General features: G+C 55.4%; 1 protein-coding gene across 2 annotated transcripts in view; it reads left to right on the top strand.

The window, feature by feature from the left end:
* Positions 1-18,950, top strand: part of PHF21B (PHD finger protein 21B) — an 86,536-nt gene extending 67,586 nt beyond the window's left edge. For both annotated transcript variants that reach the window (XM_081594883.1, XM_081594884.1), the window contains exons 4-13: positions 721-1,071; positions 1,945-2,085; positions 6,123-6,174; positions 8,466-8,542; positions 10,773-10,827; positions 11,889-11,911; positions 12,866-13,024; positions 14,531-14,606; positions 14,963-15,066; positions 16,879-18,950. In XM_081594883.1, the coding sequence (XP_081451009.1) occupies positions 721-1,071; positions 1,945-2,085; positions 6,123-6,174; positions 8,466-8,542; positions 10,773-10,827; positions 11,889-11,911; positions 12,866-13,024; positions 14,531-14,606; positions 14,963-15,066; positions 16,879-17,097 (1,257 nt within the window). In that variant the 3' untranslated portion in view covers positions 17,098-18,950. The remainder of the gene's footprint in view (positions 1-720; positions 1,072-1,944; positions 2,086-6,122; positions 6,175-8,465; positions 8,543-10,772; positions 10,828-11,888; positions 11,912-12,865; positions 13,025-14,530; positions 14,607-14,962; positions 15,067-16,878) is intronic.
* The last annotated feature ends 6,796 nt before the right edge of the window (positions 18,951-25,746 follow it).

The following is a 25,746-nucleotide window of genomic DNA, read 5'->3' as shown; positions in this document are numbered from 1 at the left end:
TCAGCACTTTGGATGAGTTAACTGACCTCCGACCCTCCTGGGTGGAGTCTCCTCTTCTGCAAAGCGAGTGGAGCCGGTGCCTCCCCGGCCTTCAGGGCTGAATCAGGACACAAAAGCCTTTGTAGCTGGGCCAGTCTGGAGCAGAAGCCTGCCGGGGACCACCCGGGACTCAGCTTAGTGGGGCATCTGCTGCTGAGCCACGAGGGGCTGCCAGCTGCCCAGGTGATGCCAGCTCCTGCCTGTCCTGGGGCTTCAGGCTGCACAGACGCCTTCAGCCGGAGCCCAGTGAGGGGCAGGGGCCCCAGGCCCTCTTGTCCTCTTGGCAGCCCCTCTGAATGCCCGCCTGTGCTGAATTCAGCGGGATCCTGTCCCAAGCAGGCTCGGATTCCAGGAGGGGGACAGACAAGGAATCAAGACGTTGTGAACCCAGAGTGATTGGCCTGAGTCAGAAGGATTCCCGGGGTGCTATGGGAATAGCACCTCATAGCCTGCCTGAAGGTCAGGGTGGGCTTCCTGGAGGAGGTGGTACCGGAAGCAGGTCCCTACATTGCCATCCCCTCTCCTCTAACACGGGCGTTTCTGAGCCAGGTCATGTCCCTGCCCCTGCTCTGGAGTCTTCCCCAAGTCCTGGCTCTGCTCAGGACTGCTCTTTGGCTGGGCCTGTCACCACCCCGCCTGTGTGTGTCTGTCTGACCGTGTCCCCGTCCCTCCCTTCCCCAGGTTAGGCCAAAGACTCTGATCCCAGACAGCCTCCCCGTCACCCCGGGCCGGGACCGGCCACCCAAGCAGCCCCCAACATTCCAGAAGGCCACCGTGGTCAGTATCAAGAACCCGAGCCCCGCCCTCCCCACTGCCAACAACACCGTGAGCCATGTGCCAGCACCCGGCAGCCAGCCTCGGGCCCTGCCTGAGCCCGCCGCCGTCAGCTCTCCTCTGAGCGGCGCCGGGGTGGCCTACGCCATCATCTCCACCGCCCCCAGCAATGCCGCTGCTATGGCCCCCAGCACCGCCGTGTCCGTGGTCAGCGACAGCGTCAAAGTCCAGCCCCTCCTCATCAGCGCCGACAACAAGGTGAGGGCGCGCCCACAGGCCGGGCTCCCTGCGGGGCCAGGTGAAGGAGGGCTGGGCAGCGTGAATGACCGGATGGCGGTATGATCAAGTGGCCGAGTGAATGGATGGAGTGAGAGCAGAGGAGTGAATGATCAGTGAGACTGAACCAATCAGTAAGGGAATGAATGGGGGGTGGGGTTATAAATGAATGAATGAGTCACTGGTAGAATGAATGGTGTATGAATGAGGGATCAAGTGAATGAATCGGTGTGGGAAGAAGGTGGGATGCAAGGGAATGACTACGTGAGTGGAAGACTATGTGGCTAGGGACTTTCCAGAGGGTCCAGGGGTTAAGACTCCTTGACTCTACTGCAGGGGGCTTGGATTCGATCCCTGGTCAGAATCTAAGGACCTGCATGCCTTGTAGTGTGGCCCCCACAAAAAAAAGGAAAAAAAGACCTTGTGGCTGAATGAATCAGTACCAGTGGGAAAAGAATAATAATGCCTCGACAGATGAAGTATTTCATTCATTGGAATAATTAAGAGGCTAATAAAATGTGTGACCGAGTGCGTGGCTGGAAGAGTCCCTGCTGATGGACGGAGGGAGTCGAGGACTTTTTAGGCCCCGGTTGCCTCCTCTGTGATGCCCCCTCCTCATTCCTCTATGATCCCGCCTTTCCAGGCCCCGTGCCCGTCGGGGGTGGACACATCTGGCCCTGGTTCTGCAGCTCTGCCCGCAGGGGGCCCCTCCAGCTCCCTGCTCACCCCTCCACCCCGTAGTCGTCGCTGCCCACAGGGGGCCCCTCCAGCTCCCTCCTCCCCCTTCCACCCTGTAGTCCCTGCCCGTGGGGGGCCCCTCCAGCTCCCCGCTCACCCCTCCACCACGTCTTCCAGGTCATTATCATTCAGTCTCAAGTGCAGCCGCAGCCGGAGAACATCGCGGAGTCGCGGGCGCCCACGGAGGAGCCATCTCGGGGGGCTCAAGCCAGCAACAAGAGGAAGGAAGAGCAGCCCCCGAGCCAGGAGAACCCCGAGGTGGGTGGTGGTGGTCTGGGGGCCGCTTAGGATGTGCCCTGCAGGGGCTGGGGCGGGGACTGGCCCCGTGAGCCGAGGTCCCGCTGTTGTGTGTCCCAGACTTGCCGGTTGAGGGGCTGTATGGGGCAGGGGTGAGCTCCCACCCGGGACCAGTCTGCCTGGCTCGGCCTCCCAGCCTGGGTGTGCCGTGGGGGGAGGGGGTCACATCCGTTTCCTCATCTGTGAGATGGGAGGGGTGAGTCTGCCTTCCTGGCAGCGTTGTTGGGAGGATCCCACAGTCCATGTCTGCTGGGGTGCTGGAAGCGTGCCTGGGCACTGCGGGCTATTACCCCTCACTCGCGAGCCCGATTGTCCCCCCATCCCATCCCCCTGTCCTCAGGACCTTCTGTCCAGGGGACAGCCCTGCTCTTGACAGCATGTGACCCTGAAGCAGTCCTGCTCTTCCCTCCACCCCACTATTCACCGAACAACTGAAGGCGGCCCAGGAGGACCCTCCAGGCCTTAAAAGTCAGCTGTTTATTGAACTTTTAGTCACAGCAGGGAGTATCCTTGTGTTCCTGCTGGCATCCTTAGCCGTCCTGGGCCAAAATCAGCCCTTCTGGGCCTTTTTCCATGTGACTGCCCCTACCTGGCCCCCGTTCCTCTCCCTATTGACTGTGTTGTCTTACAAGATCACCTTCAGAAACCATCTCCTCCAGGCAGCCTTCCCTGACCAGCTACCATAAACAGATCCCTCTGGGCTCCTCCAGTTCCTTGTGATTCTTTTTATCAAAGCGCTGTCATCTAAAGAAGTCATTCGTCCAGTCATCAAGTCATTTATTTGTCAATCACATCTCAGCCTTTGCTGCAGACCAGGCTCTGGGCTGAGGATGGGGACAGTGAGACAGGGCAGACGTAGTTAGTCCGAGCATGAGGGACACCCAGTCCTACCACCAGACACGGGCACGGCCATTCAGACTTGAACTTGGGTTAGAATAAATGGCAGGTGTCGTCAGAGAATTACAAATTCTGAGCTATGGGAGATCCAGGGAGAAGGAGGGCTTCCCAGGTGGTGCTAGTGGTAAACAACCCACCTGCCAACGCATGAGAAATCGAGAACTGCGGGTTTGATCCCTGGGTCAGGAAGATCCCCTGGAGGAGGGCATGGCAACCGACTCCAGTATTCTTGCGTGGAGAGTCCCATGGACAGAGGAGCCTGGCGGCTACAATCTGTAGGATTGCAAACAGTCAGACGTGACCGAAGCGACTTAACACACAGGGAGGGGGGAGAGCTGTGTTTCCATCTGGAAGGACTGCAGAAGGCCTTTCAGGGGAGGGGCATGATCACCGGGATGGGAACAGATAGGGTTTCAGGAGAAGGGCAAGTGGCAGGGGGATGGCATGTCAGCTGGAGGGCACTGGACAGCCAGTCACGTGGACCTGGGGAAGGACTCAGCACACTTTGGAAAATCAGCTGGTCTGTTTGGACCCTGGGTAGCACGTGTGGGTGAGAATTTCTAGATGTTCTTCAGTTACTCAGTTGTGTCCGACTCTTTGTGACCCCATGGACTGCAGCACACCAGGCTTCCCTGTCCTTCACTATCTCCCGGAGTTTGCTCAAACTCATGTCCACTGAGTCAATGATGCTACTGAGAACTTCTCAGCATGGAGTTAAAGACAGACATCGGAGGCTGATTCTGGAAGACCCGGATGCAGGCTACCAAGGAGGAACTTCATTCCTTGGGTAGTAGGGAGCCATGGAATGTCTCTGAGCAGGAGAGTGACTTAGTTATTGTCCTTTGACACGTCCAGAAAGCCTGCTGGGAATTTGTAGAGTGGACTACTCACCGAGGTTGAGATGCAGCCACTCTGCTGTGTGGCTTCAGGGACAATCTTGTTTCAAGAGAGACAGTCCATTCCATTTGGTGGTGAATGAGCACCTACTGTATGCAAGGTGAGGCCAGGGGGCCAGCTCACAGCTCAAGCTCCTATAAGCACCCTTCTGTCCTCTGATGGGATTCTCTGCACCCTTAATATTCAGGAAGGTTTTCTGGGTGGCTTCTCTTTGTTCTTTCAAAGTATATCTTAGTCAATTATTGTGCATTTATACAATTAGTATAATTACATCTAACTACATAATTAGCGTAAATACATGTTATGACTTAAATAGAACTTACAATTACAACACGTCCTGGTATAAAAATCTTTATTAAAGTTGCTTTTAGAAGAAGGCTGGGAGCGGTTGTGTTGCATAGACGCAGGCTTCTCAGTGGCCTTTGAACCTGTTTGTGAAGAACCTAAGTCAAGAGTGCTGGAGGCCAGAGCAGCAGCTGCCCCAGAAATGTCCCTGGATGCGCCAGTCGCAGACTCCGGGGGCCGGGGGTGGGTGTGGATTGGGGCTAAAGAGACACCGACTGGGGCCAATAAGGCTCAGCTGTGTGGTGGCTTCTGGGGCAGTGGCTATTGAGGTACCAGTGTCTGTACACCCCACACACACACTTCCTTCGGAGCCCATGGCCACCTGTGAGATGAGCTGGGCTCGGGCATACGACGTGACAGTACCCACACAAGGCGTCGAAGGGACCCGGGGCAGTAACACCCCACTTCTCTGCCGAGCGACCCTCCATCACTAACTACGCTCCCTCCCCTGCTCGCCCGCATCCTCCCAGCCGCTCTGCAAAGTGGATGGGGCAGAAATGACAGTGTTCACTGTACAGACGAGGAGACGGGCTCAGAGAGGTCGGCGTGTCCGAGGTCACTGGCTGTGCACTCAGCCGGGACGGAACCTGGACGCCTGGCTCCTGCCCTAGGCTCGGCCAATTCCATCCTGTCCCAGAGTCCCTGGCTGCTTCAGGACAGAGCCTGGCCTTTTCTGTGCTACTCGTTTCCCTGGCCTCGGGCAGCATCTGACCAAGCTGGTCACTCAGATTAGTCTCTGTCCCATGGAATGGCAGCTAGAGGAGGAGTCCTGGTCCCATTCCAGCCTGGCCCCAGCCCCGGCCCCAGCCCCAGCCCTGGACATAGCCCCAGCCCTGGCCACAACCTCAGCCCCAGCCCTGGCCAAACCCCAGTCACAGCCGCAGACATGGCCCTAGACACAGTCCCAGCGGGGCCATAGCCCAGGCCACACCCCCAGACCCAGCCGCGGTCACACCCCCAGTCCCAGCCCCAGCCCAGGCCACACCCCCAGCCCCAGCCCAGGCCACACCCCAGCCCAGGCCACCGCCCAGGCCACACCCCCAGCCACAGCCTAGGCCGCACCCCCAGTCATAGCCGCAACCATAGCCGCAGCCACATCCCAGGCCACACCCCCAGTCACAGACCAGGCCACAGCCCAGGCCACACCCCCAGCCTCAGCCCAGGCCACACCCCCAGCTTCAGCCCAGGCCACACCCCAGCCCAGGCCACACCCCCAGCCACAGCCGGCCCACCTGATTGGGCAAGAGCCATGCACACAGATGCTCCTTCCCTCCCCGCCACCCCTGCTGCCATGGCACCCGTCCTTGCCTCCCCTCTGCCCAGACTCCCAGCCCCTAGATGGTTCCTCTCTGAAGCTAGAAGGATCTTTCTACAATTCACCAGAAATAACCAAGTCACCCTCCCTTGTTTTTAAAAATGTTTCCCAGGTTTATCGAGATGTAATTGGCATATAACCTTGCCTAAGTTTAAGGTGCACAGCATATTGATTTGAGATATGTATATATCGCAACTCGAGTACCACAGTAATTGCAGGTAACATAGCCATCGTTATCCATTGTTATATCATCCATTGTTACCTCCATGGTTATTTTTGTGTGATGAGCACTTACTTTCAAATCTACTCTCTTAGCAGCCTTCACATTTATAGTACTGTTGGCTCTAGTCACAATGTTGAACATTATTTATCATATAACTGGAAATCTGTAGTTTGTGATCACCGTCGCAGCCCAGAGGAGCGAAGGAGACAGGATGACTCATGTCTTGTGGGATCCTGGAACAGCAAAAGAGCATTAGATAAAAACTAAGGAAACCCCCAAATAGAAAAGCTGGGTTAACCCTTCTCTGTTGCCTTCCCTCAGAAAATCGCCTTCATGGTAGCGCTGGGCCTGGTGACGACAGAGCACCTGGAAGGTGAGGACCGTCGGGGCCTGGCTGCAGGGTGGGTGGGTCAGGTGGCTGACTTGACATCAGACAGAAGCAGTGGGTTTCAGATTCCCGGTCAGATGTGACCCACCTTCCGCAAGGTCGGTGCTGAGTGCCTGGTTGTCATCACTGAGACCGAGGATCACACCCACTCTCCCGGCTTGACTCTGCACAGAACCCTATGTGTGTCAATGGGGGGACTTTGAGCGTTCCCTGCCCCCCAGTTGGAGGCAGCACCGTGAAGTGATAAGATCGGGGTGCTCAGCTCTGCCATGACTGACGGCTCAAGCTTGGGCAAGTCACCCAGCTCCTCTGGGCCTTAGTTTCTCCATCTATAAAATGGGATAATAGCCAACTCTTCTTCCTGGGATTGTTGGATAGAATCAAGAGGCACAGCAGCCACCTCCCCTTCTGTCAGGTTGGCCTGTGGATTCATGTCGCCCCCCAGAGTGGTCGGTGGAAATCAGCACACTGAGTAGACAGGTCAGCGTGACGCTATAGGTGCTGTTTGACTCTACCGATGGGAGCAATTGCACATGAGCTCTGGGCATCGTCATAGATTCTCAGGGCCTAGAAAGCATAAAACCAACCTTCCCGTGGCATGTGTGAGGAAGCGGAGGCCAGAGAAATAGATTCACTCGCTCAAGGTCACACAACTAGTCACTACCAGGCCCAGGGTGGCATCCAGGTCTCCTGACTCACAACCCAGAGTGTTTTTCCAAGATTCCGACCTCACTGCTAAAGACATTTCATAAAGTGAGAACACCCCTGCACCCCAGGAGACCTGGATTCAGGAAGGAAAACTAGATTGCTCTTCCTTCTTAACACTGAGGGACGGAAGGGAGTGAACTGAATACCCCGGCGCCCGAGGCACTGACCAGCTCTCATCTCAGGGGAAGGTTCTCTCCAGGACAGCAGGTGAAGCCGGGGGCAGGGAAGGGCCTTGGCCAGGCCGCCCTGTGCACGGCCGAGTCAGACGTGCCCTGGAGGTGGTCCAGGCCTTTCCACGGCCACCTCCCCTTGTGTTCCCTGGGTCTGACTTGCTGTCTGGCAGCAGCTGGGCTGTAGGTGGTGGGAAGGGACAGGGGCATGGCCCAGCCACTCAGATACCCTGCTACACGGACCTGACCCCTGCGGGGATGTCCCATCCGAGGACCCCCCGCCCTGTGGGCCCCTGCCTTATTGGAAGGAGTTCTGCTCATGTCTGAATACTCCTGCTTGAACTTGAGTGTAGGGAATCTGGCTGTGCGTGGCGGCCTTTGAGAGCCGTTTCTGCTCTGTCTTTGGGGCCGTGGAGGTAGCCTGGGGTGGTGGAACTGGCCTGAACAGTCATGTCAGAAGTCCTGTGTTCAAGTCCTTGCCGTGCTGCTTAGAGCTGGGTGACTTTGGGCCAACTCCTTCCCCACTCAGAACTTCAGTCTCTTCATCTATGACATGAGGAGAACCACTTCCTTGGACTTTGCAGGGTTGTCGTGGCGACTGAGCTAAAAGCACTCTGCGAATCCATTTGCGATTGTTATAATTTGTATAAATAGTTCTCATTTTGCAAACTCTGCTCCCCCTGCCCACGATACCCCCAAATATTCATTTATTTATGTGTGTTTATTTGGACCCTAACTTCTTCGACAGAGGGTCTGAGGTGCCTTACGGGAAACACACGAATCATATTGGGACAGTTTCAAAGGAGAAATCAGATCCGAGAAACAGAGACTAGGATATAAAGTCAAAACAGCTACAGACAGAGACAGGGCCCACCTGGCAGTCAAGGGAGAAAGGGAGAAAGAAAAAGAGAGGGAAAACCCAGTTCTCCAACTGCAGGAGGCTCACTACGCCAGGCCCCGTAGGGAGGACCGTGTATATTGTCGAGAGGGCTGGGCTGGCTGAGCAGAGAGGGCACCTGCCTTCCCAGGAGCCCTCAGCCTCACTCTGAAGCTCAGTCTGGCCACAATCTGACCATCAGGCATCAGCTGTGCTAAGGGTCCCAAGAGAGACGTCCCCAGGCCGGAGGATGGCACATGGGGCTGTGCGGAGAGCGGGTGCCTGGACTCTGGGTATCCCCCACCCTCTGCCCTGTCGTTCCTTCACCCTGAGGCCACAGCTCTGTCCTGCCTCAGAGCAAACGATTCCGGGGCCCCCAGCCTGCTCAGGGCCACTCTGGGGCCCAGATGCTGGGCAGAGGGGCTATGGGGCAGGAGGCGGTGCCCAGGGTTTGTAGAGGAAGTATCCAGGGTTCCCAGGGCAGGAAGACTCCCGTAACCGCTGCATCTGGGCCTTTCCAGAGATCCAGAGCAAACGCCAGGAGCGAAAGCGGAGAAGCACAGCCAACCCCGCCTACAGCGGCCTCCTGGAGACAGAGGTGAGGGGCCCGCCACCCGCACTCGGGGCGAGGGGTGGGGGGAGGCCCCCCGGGGCCGGCCTCCTCACCTGCCCCTCCAGATTAGAGCTCAGGGCGTGACAGTGAACAGCTCTGGCCTCCTGGGCTCAGAATCTGGTGAGAGACAGAGGCAGAGGACCGCCGGGTCAGCAGGTTCTCAGGCGGGCCGCACCGGGGCTGGGGCTGGATGCAGGTCGCAGCCGGCTCCCTGATTCTTCATCCCAGTGATCTGGCATGAGGTCTGGTCACAGGCAGTGCTGGCCTCTGGTCCTCCTGGGACCCCCTGGGCCCAACCGGAGCCCGGCAGGCTCAGCCCAAGCTCATGACTCAAGAGAGGCCCAGAGAGGAGGGCCTGGGCCTGAGTAGAGGCTGGGAGAAGGGTTGGCTGGAGGAGGAGAGGGAGTGGCTGTGACTTCACTGAGTTCCCTCTGTGTGCAAGGAGAGACCCAGCCTAGTGTGCCCGCCTTCCCCTCCCCCTCACCCACTGAGCCCCAGTTCCCTTCACGTAGTAGCACCCCAGCTCAAAGACTGCTTCTCCGTGGTGGGCAGCGTGCACTCCCCTTGGATAGCCGAAACTGGTCAAATAGGGTGTGACAGTTACCTCCAAGGGAGGGAATGCCCCCTTCATCCAAATCCCATCCAACACACCACCCACCCCTAACCCGAGGTCGGCTGCAGCCCTACTAGGAGGTGATGAAAGTCACCAAATGCCAGTCAGTGATGCCGTTTAAGGACACAGCCCAGGAAGCACCCAGCCCCTCCCAGCATCACGTTCCCAGGGAGGAACTGAATCCAGAATGGGATCGCCTTGCCCGTGCACAGCAGAGTCCAAAATTCTCGGCTAGAATCCAGATGTCATCTCCCAGAAGCTAGGTCAGCCGGGGCTGCAGATGTTCTGGGCTTTCCTCTGAAAAATGCCCTGGAATCTTGCCCTGAAAGGGAAGCCGTTTCATGAGGGCCCTGGAGTTGGGCAGCCCCCCTGAAGTGGAGCCAGGTCTGCAGAGCCCTAGGCCCTGGCACGTCGCAGAGGCCAGCGAGGCCCTGCAGGGCCTGGAGAAGGACAAGAAGATGCTGGACTCACCTCCCCCGGGGAATTCTTGAGTCAGGGCCAGTTGTCCCATGTCTGTGGCTCACCAGCTGGACCTCACTGGGAGGGGACGCCTGTGGGTGCCCTGTGGGGAGAGCGCCCTGTGTCCGTGTCGCCTGCTCCCCAGCCCACCTGCCTGTCCTCGCTGGTACCCTCCTGACTCCCGTTCAGAGCACACGCATGTTCATACCCGCTCACTTCCTCCCTGACTTTCTGAGCATGCTGTGTCCTGAGACAGTGCCCTGACCACTGGGCCCCATTTGTGAGAGGCACCAAGCTGTTCCTCCATCTCCAGCCACGGAAACAGTGTGTCCTCTGTACAGGATGGGCATCGCCCCTTGGTTGTGCTCGCGATGGACGCGCCCTGGTTATGGGGGCCAGGCCATAACCTCGTCTCCGAAATGGCCTGATTAGCGAATCAGGAGCTGATGCAAAGCTCTGTGACCTTGAGCCCAGACACACACGTAGTTCTGTGGGTCTCTCTCAACCCTGAACACAGCCCAAACATGTTGGGAGAGATGGGTTTGCAACCCATCATTGAAGTCTACAACCATCATCTTGCCACAGCCAAAGCCACCTTGAACCACCAAGGTCTGAACCCGCGTGGTCTGTAGTTGCTAAAGCCCAGGACTAAAGCCAATTTCTGGAACATACTAGAAAATTCCATCTACACATGATGAGCCAAGGGCCACTCTTTGTTCCTGGACCTCTTGCTAAGAAGTGGAGTTTGGGGAGCCAGTCCCTAATATGTCTTGTTTCCCCACCTGAACCCAGAAGCCGCTGAGAAAGAAGAATCAGGAGGCAGACAGATGGACTGCCAGATGTCAGCTTTATTACTGATTTACCCCACCTGGACATCTCTAGCCGTCCTTCCTGAAAGAGGCAGGCGTGCCCACGGGAGCTAGGATGGCCCTGTTGGGCAGAGCCTTTGCTGGCTTTTGCCCTGGCTGACCTGCCTCTCCCCTCCCCACACTCATGTCCGTCCCGGTTTCTACCTCTAGTCTTGGGTGTCCGGCTGGAGTCCAGAACCCAGGGTGGGGACCCCATCCCAGGTGAGTCCTGGGCCGGGTCGGTGTCAACCGAGGAGGGCCCCCTGTGATTCAGTTTGCTTTTCTGTCTCTGCAGAGGAAGCGACTGGCGTCCAACTATCTCAACACACCCCTGTTCCTCACAGCAAGAGGTAAGCGCTTCTCCTATAGGGCTGCGTGGGGCTGGGCTGGGCCACACTTCCCTGCGCTGGCCGCCGCCCGGCTACCCAGCCTGCCCCATCCACAGCTGCGGCCAGACAGCTGCTCTCTGGTGGGCAGCGTATCACGGCTCCCTGGGCCCTCTGCACACCGCTGCCCTCACCTTCACCTGGCACATTACCTCCAAAAATGGCCCATGACAGTGCTGGCCTCTCAGAGCTGGGCCAGGGACAGCAGGGTGAGCGTGACAGCACTGTGTAACTGTCGAGTGCTATGCACACACAGGAGCTGTTCTTCCCACTAGACAGTATAATTTCCAGAAATTAGAAGGAAAACTATTTTTGAGATCATTAAATTATGTGGTTTGGCCATCCCTCACTGGAATGGAAGCGGGTTATGGTTGAAAATGAATTGACAGTGAGTCACTTTGAGGGATCCCTGGAGCAAAGTTTTCTCCACTGGACAGCTCCCTGCTGCCATATTCCTTAGGGAGCTTAGGGGCCACGATGAATCTCTTTCTTGATGGGTTCTGGCCGTGACCAGGGCAGAGACTTGACTCCCATAATGCCCCGGGTGAGGACCCAGGAGTCAGTGGGGCCTGAGATGCTCCCCAGTATGCCCCTGGTGAGGACCCAGCAGTCACTAGGACCTGTGATACTCCCAGCATGCTCCGAGGACCCAGGAGTCAGTGGGGCCTGAGATACTCCCAGCATGCCCCTGGTGAGGACCCAGGAGTCACCAGGGCCTGTGATACTCCCAGCATGTCCCTGGGTGAGGACCCAGGAGTCACCGGGGCCTGTGATACTCCCAGCATGCCCCTGGTGAGGACCCAGGAGTCACCGGGGCCTGTGATACTCCCAGCATGCCCCTGGTGAGGACCCAGGAGTGACTGGGGCCTGTGATACTCCCAGCATGCCCCTGGTGAGGACCCAGGAGTCACCGGGGCCTGTGATACTCCATCATACCCCTTACACACTGGGCTTTGTGGATTCTAATCCTGATCGGTGCTCCCCATGGCCACTAACATGTTCTCCGCCCTTCTTCCCTGTGCTAGCCAATGAGGACCCCTGCTGGAAGGTATGTGTCCCTTGGTCTTCACACCTGGGTGGGTGGGACATGCTTTCCATAGAGTCCAGGTATGATCACTCCTGGCAAGGGGGTGGGGCCTGTGTTCTGCTGCTGTGAAATGGAGCAGAGGGCCTTGGGCTCCACCCTTGGTTCTGAGGGCTTTGTACAGCACCAGTCCACTTTCCAGCATGCCCCACAGAGTTGGGCATCACCACAGGGCTCAGCCCACAGTTCAAGCAGGAGCCCTCCGGACACAGGGACCCCTGGAGCTGTGACAGCCCACATGGAAGCAGCTGATGCTGAGTGCCAGGGGGTTGTCTGGCCCTCTCTGGTCCTCATTCCCCAGCTCATTAGGGACTGGACTCGGGTCTCAGGGTCCCACCCCATACACCTGCATTTCCGTGACCTTGTGAAACCCCACCCAGCACACACACGCCACATCCCTGTTTCCCAGGGTGTTTGCTGAGTTCTTCAGAGTTTATTCAGTGTTTTCTTTACTAAGTTTCAGATCTAATGCTAAATCTCCAGTCCCTTTGTGCCACAGTGAGCCACTAAAAAGCAGCGTGTGATGACGTTTCCGTTAGACCATGTTGTTTGCCTCCCTAACCCTGCAGTGTCGCAGGTCCATGCCGGCGGGGGCAGCGTTTGTCCACAGCCACCCTGTGCCTGGCCAACCGGGGCATGGGAACAGGAGGTGCCTGGAGCCTGAGTCCTGCTGCGTGGAGCCCACAGGCCTGGGGGCCTTGGCTTTGAGGCGGGAGACCGGGATGCTCCTCCTCCTGTTTTGCAGGCCCGCACTCATATCATCATTATTCCCCGTCCTCGGGGCATAGTCCTGTCTCCCAGAGCTGCTGAAAACCCTGGTGGAAGAACTGGGTCCCAGGCAGGTTGGGGTGGCAGCCGCCTGCCCCCCGCCCCTACTCCCAGCCCGCTGACCCACTCCCACCCTCCTGTCTCTTCCAGAATGAGATCACCCATGATGAGCTCTGTGCTGCCTGCAAGCGAGGGGCCAACCTGCAGCCCTGCGGCACGTGCCCGGGGGCCTACCACCTCAGCTGCCTGGACCCGCCCCTCAAGACAGCGCCCAAGGGCGTGTGGGTGTGCCCCAAATGCCAGCAGAAGGTACGGGAGGCTGTGTCCATGTGTGGGCTACCCGACCCTCACCTTCACCCTCTCCCTGAACTGCAGGGCCCTCCCTCACCAGGCACAACATCTAGGCTGCTCAAACCGTCCCTGCTTCCTGGGTCATCCCCACTGTGAGCAGAGACAGGGAGGGCCAGGCTGGGGTGGGGTGAGGGGCAAGGGGGCGAGAAGAGGGGCTGGGTAGAGAACCAGGCTTCGCAACCTCAGCACAACTGACCTTTGGGACAGGATAATCTGTTGGGGCTGTCCTGTGCACTGTAGGGTGTTCAGTGGTGTCCCTGGCCCCTGCCCAGTAGATGCCAATCACAGCCCCCGTCGTGGCCATCTCAGACACTGCCGGTTGAGGACCATGGGTGTAGAGCGAGCAGAGGTGTCCCTTCGCAGCTGATTTAGCGATTCCAACTTAGTGTGCTAATAACACAAACCACAAAAAATAGCACCAGTTAACACGTTAGAAAGTCGCTCATTCGTGTTCAACTCTTTGCGAACCCATGGACTATATAGTCCAAGGGATTCTCCAGGCCAGGATCCTGGAGTGGGTAGCTTTTCCCTTCTCCAGGGGATCTTCCCAACCCAGGGATCAAATGCAGGTCTCCTGCATTGCAGGCTGATTCTTTACCAGCTGAGCCACAGGGAAGCCCAGTTCTCACTGATAGCAACATGCAAATGAAAAACCATCAAATGAGCAACAATGATAACATTCCCTTCTGGCAATGATGTGGTGAAATGAGCACTCTTAGACGTTGCCTTAAAAATGTGTACACCTTTTAAACCTGGTGTCTTGCTTTGAGGAGTATAACCTACGGAATAGTTCAGTACAGGTAAAGTTCTGTGCAGAAAGAAGTCGCTCAGCTATTCTTTATAAAAGGGAAGAAAATAGGAACAGCCTGGCTTCCCCACAAAGAGTTGGTGAAATAGATTCCAGCACTTTGCTCAGTGAGATATTATGGGGTCACTGAAAATGATTTTTTTTAACAAGGATTTTGGGATTCTTTCAGACTTGTTCACTATGTGGGATTACATTTTTAAAAAATAAAAATAAAAAAAAACAGGTTTTGTAGCTGCTGTTTAGTTTGATCATCACCCATCTGACTGAGAAAAACAGGGTGCAGAATAGAAAACCTGGGTGAAAATACTTGCAAGCGTTAATATTGTGTGTGGCTGGGTGGTGGGAAGTTTCGATGATGTTCTCAAAGTACACTCTTCTATAGAATGTGTTACTTGTAAAATCATTGGGGAATCCTCTGTATTTCAATAAGGAAGTCTCTTTATTTCTGTGGGGAATCTTCTTTATTTCAAAAAACACTCTTGTTGAGTTCCCATCATACCGGGTTTCGTGGGGACCTGAGGGGAGGGGGTATGGCAGCCCAGAGAGTTCGTGCCCGTCCCCCCATCCCCCCGTCCCCCCCGCCCCTGGTTCCACAGCTGGAGGAGCGTGGCAGGCCCTGGGCTGTCCGCTGGCTCAGTACCCCATCTGCCCTCCAGGCCTTAAAGAAAGACGGAGGTGTGCCCTGGACCGGGATGCTGGCCATCGTGCACTCCTACGTCACCCAAAAGACAGGTAGGACATCGGGGCAACTGGGAAAGGGCAGCAACGCCCTTCTGTTCAACCCCACCCTCAGACTGCTGGACTCACTTTGGGCCCAGCAGAGGCTGTTCTGATCCAAAGCTCTGAACAGAGGGAGCCTGGGACTAATCCTGATTGCAGGGTAGTTACTGCAGAGGTGGAATTTCAGCCCCTGAGCATCTGGCAAGAGCCTCTGGCTCCTGAAGGAGGATGTGGCCAGAGTGACCCCTAGGGATGGACCTGGGATTCTTCTTGTCTCTCCTGCTCAGCCACGGCCCAGCCCCGACTTACCTGCCGTTCCCGGTGGGGCCTGGGACTCAGGCCCTTTCCTAGTCCTCCCTCTTTCCTAGTCAAAGAAGAGGAGAAGCAGAAACTGCTGCAGAGGGGCGGTGAGCTGCAGAGCGAGCACCAGCAACTGCAGGAGCGGGACCGGCGCCTGGCCTCGGCGGTGAAGGTGTGCAGGGCTGGCAGGGTCCGCCCTGGGGACCACGGGATGTTGCAGATCAAAGTGTGACTGTCTGCTTACTGAGGCCCCAGAGAAGGACGGACTCATCAGCGTCATTCAGGGAGTCAGCAGGTGGACAGGGCAGCTCTGCGACTCAGTAGACACATAGTTATCAAGCAGCTGGACATCTGGCTTTGCTCCTTTTCGGCTCTGTGACCTCAGCAAGGCCCCATCTCTGAACCTCAGTTTCTTCTTGTATAAAGTGAACGTGATGGTTTCTTCTCTGTAGAGTGCTGGTAAATGGTGATGATGATGATGGCGATAATGGTGGTGATCGTGATGATGGTGATGATTTTTATGATGGTTGTGATGATGGTGATGATGGTTGTGGTGATGGCGATGAGGTAGTGATGGTAGTGGTACAGGTGGTGATGATGGTGGTGATGGTGGTTGTGGTGATGATGGTGATATAGTGACGGTAGTGATACTGGTGGTGATGATGGTGGTGATGGTGATGATGATTTTGATGATGGTGGTGATGATGCTGATGATGGTGATGATGATGGTGGTGATGGTGATGATGGTGGTGATGCTGCTGCTGCTGATGGTGGTGGTTGTGATGATGGTGGTGATGGTGGTGATGATGGTGATGATGGTGGTGATGGTGATGATGTAGTGATGGTAGTGGTGCAGGTGGTGATGATGGTGGTGATGGTGGTTGTGGTGATGATTGTGATTTAGTGACGGTAGTGGTACTGGTGGTAATGATGGTGGTGACGGTGATGATGGTGGTGATGATGCTGCTGATGGTGATGATGATGGTGGTGATGGTGGTTATGGTGGTGATGATGGTGATGATGGTGGTGATCGTGATGATGGTGATGATGTAGTGATGGTAGTGGTACAGGTGGTGATGATGGTGGTGATGGTGGTTGTGGTGATGATTGTGATTTAGTGATGGTAGTGGTACTGGTGGTGATGATGGTGGTGATGGTGGTGATGATGGTAGTGATGGTGATGATGGTGATGATGTAGTGATGGTAGTGGTACTGGTGGTGGTGATGGTGGTGATGGTGGTGATGATGGTTGTGATGATGGTGGTGATGTAGTGACGGTAGTGGTACTGGTGGTGATGATGACAGTGATGATGGTGTTGGTGATGGTGATGATGATGGTGGTGACGATGGTGAAAGCAGTGTCAGGCCCTGGTAAAACTCCTTAAATGTCGTATTTCATTTAATTCTCTCAATAACTCAGTGAAGAGGCCCTGTGATTATTCCTATTTTGGAGTTTTGGACAGTCTCAGGAAGCTGAAGTTATTTGCCTGAGCAGCAAATGATTCAAAGTCTAACTTGAGGCATCAGTCCTTAACCACTTTACTGTGATGCCATGAAACCTAAAAGGCTAGAAAAAGCCACGAACACAGCATGCAAGAGAAAGAGCAGAGAACTGGCCAGCAAGCGCACGGTCTTTCCGAGGGGCTATAGTTGAGCCAGAGCGGGCTCTGCGCTGCCTCCAGCAGGAGGAGGGAGTGGTGTGGTCATCTGGGAGCCCCCCAACCAGAAGGGAGCACACTTCCACGTCCCTCCACACACACATCATTTCCAGCCCTGAATTTTAAACCAACTTCTCCTGTGGATCTGACTGCCATTTAATTCCATTTTTCGCTTCTGGCTGGTGTGTGAGGCCCTCTTCCTGGTTTCTTTCAGCCTCTATGAGGGAAGGGAGGGGCTTTGGGTGAAGGGGCTAAGCGGTGGCTGCCCTGGGTGGCTTGCACTACTAAATGCTGAGACCTTTCTCTCTGACACCTTCCCCTAACAGAAATGTCTGGAGCTCAAGACAAGCCTGCTAGCCCAGCAGAGGGGCACCCAGTCATCCTTGGACCGCCTGCGGGCCCTCCTTAGACTAATACAGGGTGAGCAGATGCTCCACGTCACCATGACGACCACCAGCCCTGCCCCACTGCTGGCAGGGCCCTGGACCAAGCCCTCAACAGCAGCCATGCACTCTGCTCTCCAGCATCCCCAGGGGCACAACTGACCCCCAAGGGACCCGTCTTCACACCTGCGGAAAGTCACTGGGACCCTGCTCGCAAGACCTGAGGGTTCTGTCAGCCTTAATTCATACACACTATGAATTTCAGACAAAACTAAAACCAGACAGAGACAGGAAAGAAGGGAGGAGGAGCTGGATGGGAGTCCTGGAGCCAGGACTCTGGGGATGGAGTCCTGCCTGCTTCCGGTCAGACAGGACGCCCGGAAGCCAGCTAGGGGCACAGAGTCAGCTCCCCACTGCTGGGGGACTTGTCCAGGCCTCCGGTTTCTGGGCACAGCTGTCTCCTCGGCCTTGAGTCACCCCCGTGCGCGAGAGAAGGGCCGAGGCGCCCTACGTGCTTGCTGGAGGGGAGCCGAGGACACAGCGTAGCTGAGTAGTAGGGCTAGTTGGAGCAGGAGGTGGGTAGCAAATCTAGGTAGACTCCGCCGCCCGCCCTCACGGGGCGCCAGGCACGCACCAGGCCTTCCAGACGCCCGGCCGCTGTTGTCAGTGTTATTAGCATTCAGAATCGCAGCTGTTTAACTTGAAGGATGCTCCCGAGGGGTCGGACGCTGCTGTCGTCCGGCCGGGCCTCTGTCTGGCCCTGATCTTGGGGAGCACCCTCGCCGCACGCCTCCTCCCCACCTCTGCTGACTTTGTGGATTCATATTGCCCTCGGTGTCTTTTTCTCACGGAGTTTCTGGGTGAGATGGAGCTGCAGCCACGCTGGGGAGGCGTTTGACAGGTTTTCCATCTGGGGTTGAATCGTTCAACTTAACAACCGAAGCCTTTTCTTTTTTCCTTTCGAAGAGCCGATAAGGTATTCCATTCCTCTTTTCTTGCCAGTACAGACAATATGCCAAAAAAATAACTTTACATTTTTGTATGGCGTTTTTATTGTGAGATAATTTAATGTGAAGGGGACTTGGTGACTTCTCTTCCCGCTCACCAGGGTCTCCGCTGCCAGGGATGAATGGAAACCCCCTCGGGTGGGGGGGAGGCTGCCAAACTGGAGGACCCAGAGAGGCTTTTAAGTGGGGGGAGGGGGGAGGGAGAGAGACCAGTGGCCTCGGGAGACTGGAGGGTCCCTCTTCTTGCAGTCTCCCCAAAAGCGGAGGGAGGATGCCCGCCGTTGTAAAAGGGCTCCCGCGCCTGTGGTGGGCTGTGCAGGCTTGTCAGGCCTTCCGGCTTCTCCAGTCCCCGAGGGACTTAGAACTTAGCACAACAGGATGAGCATCTGGGAGCCACGGGGCTCCCCCCCCCAGCATATCACACGGTGCCGATGGCATTGCACACGTGTGCGTGCGCACATGTGGCCCCAGACACGCATACACATGCACGCACGATGCCAAGTGCAGAGGAAGGAGGCTGGCCGGCACCCCACACAGCCCGCTAACGGTCCCTCCTGTCATTTCCACGACTCCGGGAGAAACTGTGCTGTACGATACAGATCTATTTTAATACACTTAACACTGGGTTGAACAAGATTTTTATATTCTTTTATTGATGAACAAAGTGAACTGTGAGACACACAGTATACACAGTATATTGGTTACTCTAGATGCCAATTATGCACTTCTGCGTGGCTTGCGATGTAAATGTCTTCAGGTTCCTTTTTTTTGTTGGTTGGTTTTTCTTCTCGGATGGGTTGAATTACATTTTTTAAAAAATTGTTAATGGGAGGATGTGAAAGGTTGGACCCAGGAGGGGTAGCTGCCGATGTGTCTTGAGACTTAGTTTTTTTTGGCCCAGGGAGGACCGTCCGATGGCTAGTGAGGATAGAGAAGCAGTGTTTGTCTTAAATATGCCGATGTAGTTTCCTTCTGTCCGATGCATTAAACTCGATGGATGGTTTCAGAGCCCTGTGGTTTGTTTCCTTGCGTACAACGGAGAGGCCTCGGGGAGTACGGGGTGCAGGGAGGTGGGAATTGGAGGGGGTAAAGGCCAGGGTCTTGCCCTCAGCCCACCTCAAGGGAGGGAGGGAAGAGAGAACCCTGGGGGGGCCACCACGCACAGATCTCCCAACCCCGGTGGGTGCAGGCACCCCTTTTAGGGCCAGGATTGACAGTCGCAAGTAAATAAGAAGCACAGAGCAGGCGCCGTATGGAGCCCAGGGGCCATGTGCACGCTGCTGCCTCCCTCCTCCTCCTCCTCCTCCTCTCAGGATCCACATGATCGCTGTCTCTGCCTCCTGGGCAGCATGGCCCCAGGGTCCCACAACTGCCCTGGGTCCTAGTCACACTGGGAAGCCAGACCGCCTGCATCCTTGCTCCAGACGTGATGTGGAGGCCTCTGGTCGGCCCAGCTGGGCGAGGAGCCCATCGACAGACAGTCAGCTGTGGCCAGAGAATGGGGTGGAGGACAAAGTGACTGTCCCCTGGAGTCCCCAGCGGGGTCTGCTGCAGCCAGCACCTCTTGCTCCCTGCCCCCACCGCCTCCCCTGCCCGGACCCAGACCGGTCAGACCGCTTTCGCTCTGCTTTTGGGTAATCACTGAACCCTGCGGGCCCTGGGTCCATGTGTGTGGCCCCCACTCCTCCTGAGTTCTCACGGGCTTCATCCCACCTCCTGGCTTTCCATGTGTCTGTGCTGGTATCTCCCCAGCCTTCGTCTCTCCAGCCCGAACCTCTGCTGTGGACTCCCACTGCCCAAGGCGAGCCCCACTGATGTCAGCGGGCATCTCAGACGGCCTGGTCTCCCCCAGGCCAGCCCTCTGTCCCGGGAGAGTTCAGCCCGCCTAATAACGTGGGCTGGCCCTCCACCACGGTCAGTGGCCATCTGTCAGGTGTGCTTTCAGAATTTTAGCAGGATGTGCTGATTAATATCTCACCACCCACACCACTGCCTTGGTCTCACCATCCTCAACCTGGATTACCACCAACACCGCCTCCACGCAGTCACCTCCTCTGTCCCGCGTGGCTGGTGTGACAGCGCCTCCGTCAGACCCCTGCTTTCCCTACTTTCTCAGCAAAAGCTCAAGTCCTCAAGGCCACAGGTCCTGCCTCCTCCGGCCCCTTCAGCATCCCCTCCCGCTCCACTCCACTTTCAAGGGCTCTGTTCTGGCCACATGGCCTCTGTGCACTGCCTGGAACCCACTGGGCCTGCTCTCGCTGCAGGGCCTTTGCACATGCAGTGTGCTCACCTGTGTGCCCCTTCCCCCTGCCGTCTCCCTGAGCATCTCCCCCACTTGGGGTCTTGACCACAGTCCCCTCCCAGGACAGCTGTCCCCAGGTTCCTTGACCAAGACCCAGCGTTTCCTCTCCTTCCTGACTCTGACTCCTGGGAGGTTCATGACCTGCCATTGGTCACCTTCATATGGTTTTGACCGCTTCACAGAGGCAGGGAGTTCAGAGGCTGGACATCCGAGATGAAGGTGTCAGCGGCAGGGCTGGTTCCTCCTGAGGCTGTGGGACAGACTCTGCTTCCAGCCGCCGTAGACTCATCACTCGTCCCTGCTCCGCCTGACACTTCTCCCTGTGGGTGTCTGTGTCCACATCTTCCTTTTTCATCAGGACAAGTTGTACTGGATGAGGCTCCACCCCAGTGATCGCACATAAACTGTGTCACCCTACTTCCGAATCAGGTCACGTTCACAGATACTGGGGGGCTTGGGACTTCAACGTCTTTTGTGGGGGACACAACTCATAACAGACACCTCCCATGGGTCCTCTGAGATCTGCTTCTCTGAGGTTTCTCCCCACAGGACCACCCAGGGCTGCATCCCTGGCCTCGTCTACCCCTGCACAGCCCGCAGAGTGTCATCCTGCCCAAGACCCCATTCCCTGATGGCTGACTGTGTGCCTGCCCCACCTGGCTCCTTCCCGGGACCTGCTCTGACACGTCAGCCCCTCCCAGGGGACTTGGAGCGCCAGGACCTAAAGGGGGACACACCCAGGTCACACGGCCAGCAGGTGGCTTTATCCCAGTCTGTGGTTCCCAGCACTCTGCCTCTCTGGACGCTGGACACTGGTCACGTGGGGCCCATGTGGATGGCTGGAAGCCACCCCAACCAAGTCGCAGGCATGCGCACTCTGGACCCGGTTAGCTGGCCAGTCGGGGGCTGCAGATGGCGACCTGGCCCCCGGGTGACTCCATCGAGCGTGAGGGGACAGATGAAGGGGCACAGGCTGGCCAGGTGCTCCTGACCACACGCTGCCCCTCCCCGCACTTTCAGCCCAGACTGCGTGTCCCATGGTGGTGGGCAGCGCTCCTTAAACTAGACTCTGCTGGTTTAAACGCTCAAAATATAGACTCTCCCTGTCTGGCTCTCTCCTGTCCAGAATTCCCTACCCACCTTCTAGTGACTGTCCCAAATGCTATCCTCTGCTCTTTAAGCCAAAGACTGTTGTTTCCTGTTGTCGATATAGCCATTCTAACAGAATTGCCAACTTTGGCCCAGATCAGATTAAAAGCCACATAATGGAAGCTCATCCCATGCCATTCACTTCTCCAACTGTAGACCTCCCTCCAGAGTCTGTCCTCACTCATTCTCCAGGGCCTTCACATCGCTGATCTTCTGTTTGCTTACCCGTGTTCTTTTGTATTTTCTCTAGAGTTTACAGATGTTGTTGTGGAAAAGTCAAGTCCCAAGAGAGTTATTCAGCCATACTGGAAGCACAACACTTAGATATACTAAGAATCCTTAGAAAAACTCGTATGTATGCATGTGTGTTCAGTGGCTCAGTCGTGTCCGACTCTCTGTGACTCCATGGACTGCAGCTCGCCAGGTTCCTCTGGCCGTGGAGATTTTCCAGGAAAGGATACTGGAGTGGGTTGCCATGTCCTCTTTCTGGGGATCTTCCCGATCCAAGGATCCAACCCTCGTCTCTTGTCTCCTGCTTCGGCAGGTGGATTCCTTACCGCAGAGCCACCTGGGAAGCCCCTTAGAAAAACTTAGACCAAAGTAAAAGTTAAAGACCACCTTCCTACTCAATTTTTTAAAAATTCCTTCTGGGACTTCTCTGGTGGTTGGGTGGTTAAGAATCCACCTGTCAATTCAGGGCACACCGGTTCGATCCCTGCTCTGGGAAGATCCCACATGTACTGCAGCTACAGAAGCCCACACTCACTGGAGTCTGTGCTCCAAAACAAGAGAAGCCACCGCAGTGAGAAGCCTGTGCCCCACAACTAGAGGGTAGCCCCCACTCGCCGCGACTAGAGAAAGCCTGAGCCCAGCAACGGAGACCCGGTGCAGTCAAAAATTAAATAAATACAATTTGAAAATGCCTTCCGCATATTGTTCCAGAAGTGTAATATTTTCAATTCATAAACTATGTATAGGATTGGGGAGTTTTAAAACTTTACACAAGCGATAGCACCCTGTTATTTATCATCCTGCGACTTCTCCCCCTCTCTGCGTAATACTCGGAGATTCAGTCACGTGGAAACACACAGATTCAGTTTATTCATTTTACCTGCAGGACACTGTTCACTCACATGGAAGTAACTTTCCTTCATCTGCCTTTTCTTCTATTGATGGACACTCAGGTCTCATCTGATTGTCTGCTCTGACAACAACCCTGCAGGAATGCTCTGTAACTCCCTTTTTTGCTTTATTTCTCTTGACTCACAATTGCTGGATCAGCTTTAACTTCACCAGCTTGCTAAATTGTGATTGTACCAATTTACATCTCTACCAGCAGTGTAGGAAAGTGCCAATTCCTCAAAATATTAACAATGCTTCTCTCCGGGTGGTAAAATTTTAAATGATGCTCACTGCCTTTGTTTGCACTTTCTGTCAGTGAATTTTTTTTTCCCTGAGCAATTATTTTTCTGATAACAAAATAGGAGAGCTTTTTGTTATCAAACCGACAGCGGGGCTTGCCCTGCCTCTTCCACCCTGTCTATATCTGGAGAGGACCCCTCCTTGGGGCCCAAATCACTCTAGCCTGGGAGCTGCCAGGACTCTCCCCTGTCTTCCACCTCCCTCCCGCACCTGCCTGAGTTCTGTTCATACTGCGGTAGCTCGAAAAAGACACATCTGGGGACTTCCTTGGCGGTCCCGTGGCTAATACCTCGAGCTCCCAATGCCAGGGGTCCCAGTTCGATCCCTGGCCAGGGAATTAGATCCCACAAGCCGTAACTAAGAGTTCACATGCTGCAACTCAAGATCCCACTTGCTACAACTAAGACCCAGCACGGCCAAATAAATAAAATGGAAAAATAAAAATAAGTAAATAAATGTTTTAAGGTATTGGAAGAAAAAATATATTCAAATGAAAAATAATTTTAAAAATAAAAAGGCATATTCTGTGCTTTTATTTGCTTTTCTCCCCAGCTCTTCTGCAAGCCCCATGAAGGCAGGAAGTGTACTCCCCCTCCCACCCAACCTCTATAATTGTGAGACTGTTGCTCCTGCCACAAAACAGATGCTGCAAAGCACACAGAGACCTGCAGAGTGGAGACTGTTCTTCCCATTATGCTGCTGCTGCTGCTGCTAAGTCGCTTCAGTCGTGTCCGACTCTGTGCAACCCCATAGACGGCAGCCCACCAGGCTCCGCTGTCCCTGGGATTCTCTAGGCAAGAACACTGGAGTGGGTTGCCATTTCCTTCCCATTATACAAACGAGAAAAAGCTCCAAGAACTTACCCCAACCACACTCCCACGTGTAAGACAGAAACCCAAGTTGGAGCCTCCTCACTTTGAACTCCCCTTGCTGGGCGACATGACTCACCTATGGTCACAGGTCTGTGAGTCTGAGCTGTACCAGAATCAGGGAACCCAGTGCCTGCTCCTCCATGATGGCAGTCTGGCTCCTTGGAAAGGACTGGCCGCTTGCTTTGCCTACAGACGCTTCTACTTTGGGCAGGATTCATTAATTCCAGGTAGATGTCAGCTACAAGTCCTGGGCAGCCTGCCTAATCTCTGGAGTCACTGAAAATCTCTGTCATTTCTGCAAAAGTGAATGTTTGGGCAATTTATCTCACACGTCCTGTCAATAGAGACACTCCCGGGCCCTCATTCCGGCACCCCGTTTCATTGTTTCAGGCTGATATGCGCCGCGTGGGTCTCCAACACATTATCACCGTAATCGCTTTCTCTTGCCGTGGAAATGGTGCTTTGATACAAGGTGAGGGTGACAGGACCACGCGGCGCTGGCGCTGGGATTCCACAATTATCGTTTGTGAAAGGGAGGCTGCTATCAAAGCAGCCACGGGAGAGCGTCTCGGGGCCACCTCTCGGAGTCAGAAAATTTGAAACATATATTTCACAAATGCGCTTCGCACTGTAAACCTTTCTGCATAATGCATGAGATTTGATTTAATGTCGTTGTTAATTCTGGTGTTCACAGTGGTGTGCTCTTAAGGGAGCCATCATTTTTATTTCAGACTTTGTTTTCTTTTCCTGGCAGTACAACTCTGAGGCCGTTTTCGGGTTGTTCTGAAGTGTATGAGAACAAGACACCTTCCTGGGGGCGAGGGGCGCAGATGCCAGCTGCGCTTCCAGAGGCCAGGGTGGCCGGCAGTGGGTTTGCCTCGGGCTCCGAACTGAACCCCTCGGGGGCGGGGGAGCCCACTCAGGCTGGTCCGAGCTCCCTCCCCTGCCCCCCATGCCTGACTGTGGTTGGCTGGATCTGGAGTTTTAAAAAAAAGAAAAAAAGGATGTAAGAGAAAAGAAAAAGAGCTTTGTAGGGGAATAGAAAAGAAACTAATAGTTTTCAAGTTGTCCAAGAGCATTGTTCTGGCTGCACTTGGCTGTGAGAGAGGGAAAGCTGGAAGGAACAGCAAAGATGGATAAAGAAGGATGGAGGGAAAGAAAAAGAGAAAGTGAAAGTCGCTTACTCGTGTCCGACTCTTTGCAACCCCATGGACTGTAGCCCACCAGACTTCTCTGTCCATGGGACTCTCCAGGCAAGAGTACTGGAGTGGGTTGCCATTTCCTTCTCCAGGGGATCTGCCCAACCCAGGGATCAAACCCAGGTCTCCCACACTGTAGGCACACCATTACCGTCTGAGCTATGAGGGAGTAGGGGGCCAAACCAGAACCGGGAGGGGGGATGTGGAGAGACGGGTGAGAAAGAGGGAGCTGGGAGGAGACATGCTATGCCGCTCAGATCAGCGGGCCCTGGGGGGCTCCTGGAGCCCAGGACACGGGGCCGGAACCCGGAGCCATGAGGGCACAGGCTGTGGCCGCCCAGCTCTGGGAGGCCAGCGTGGAGCGAGCACGAGCTGGAGCCTCTGGAGTCCATCCCTCGTGGAAGGCCGCCGGGCTCGGAAGGTCTGTGGGGCTTTTGTGAACATTCGCCATCTACTTAGGGCGACTGCAGCTGGTGAAGAGGTGTGCCTGGGGCTGGGTGGGAGGTGGGGAGGAGCATGGACAGCCACCTGGTTATCTTTAAACCCAAAGATGTAGATGATTCTGGTCCAACCAGGAAATGTCCAAAATACAGTTTGCTCGCAGACAAACCTTTTTTTTCTCCAGTTTTATTGAGAACTAATTGATGTATATCACAAAGCTTTTTTTCTTTTTCTTTTTTAAATTTCATTTTTTAACTAGAGGATAATTGTGTATGTGAAAGTCGCTTAGTTGTGTCTGACCCTTTGTGACCCCGTGGACTGTACGGTCCACGGAATTCTCCAGGCCAGAATCCTGGAGTGGGTAGCCTTTCCCTTCTCCAGGGGAACTTCCCAACCCAGGGATCAAACCCAGGTCTCCC

This window comes from Giraffa tippelskirchi, chromosome 4, assembly GCF_054371585.1.
Source record: "Giraffa tippelskirchi isolate mGirTip1 chromosome 4, T2T-mGirTip1v1.2.pri, whole genome shotgun sequence".
Taxonomy (NCBI): domain Eukaryota; kingdom Metazoa; phylum Chordata; class Mammalia; order Artiodactyla; family Giraffidae; genus Giraffa; species Giraffa tippelskirchi.
This window is presented reverse-complemented; position numbering and strand designations above follow the sequence as displayed.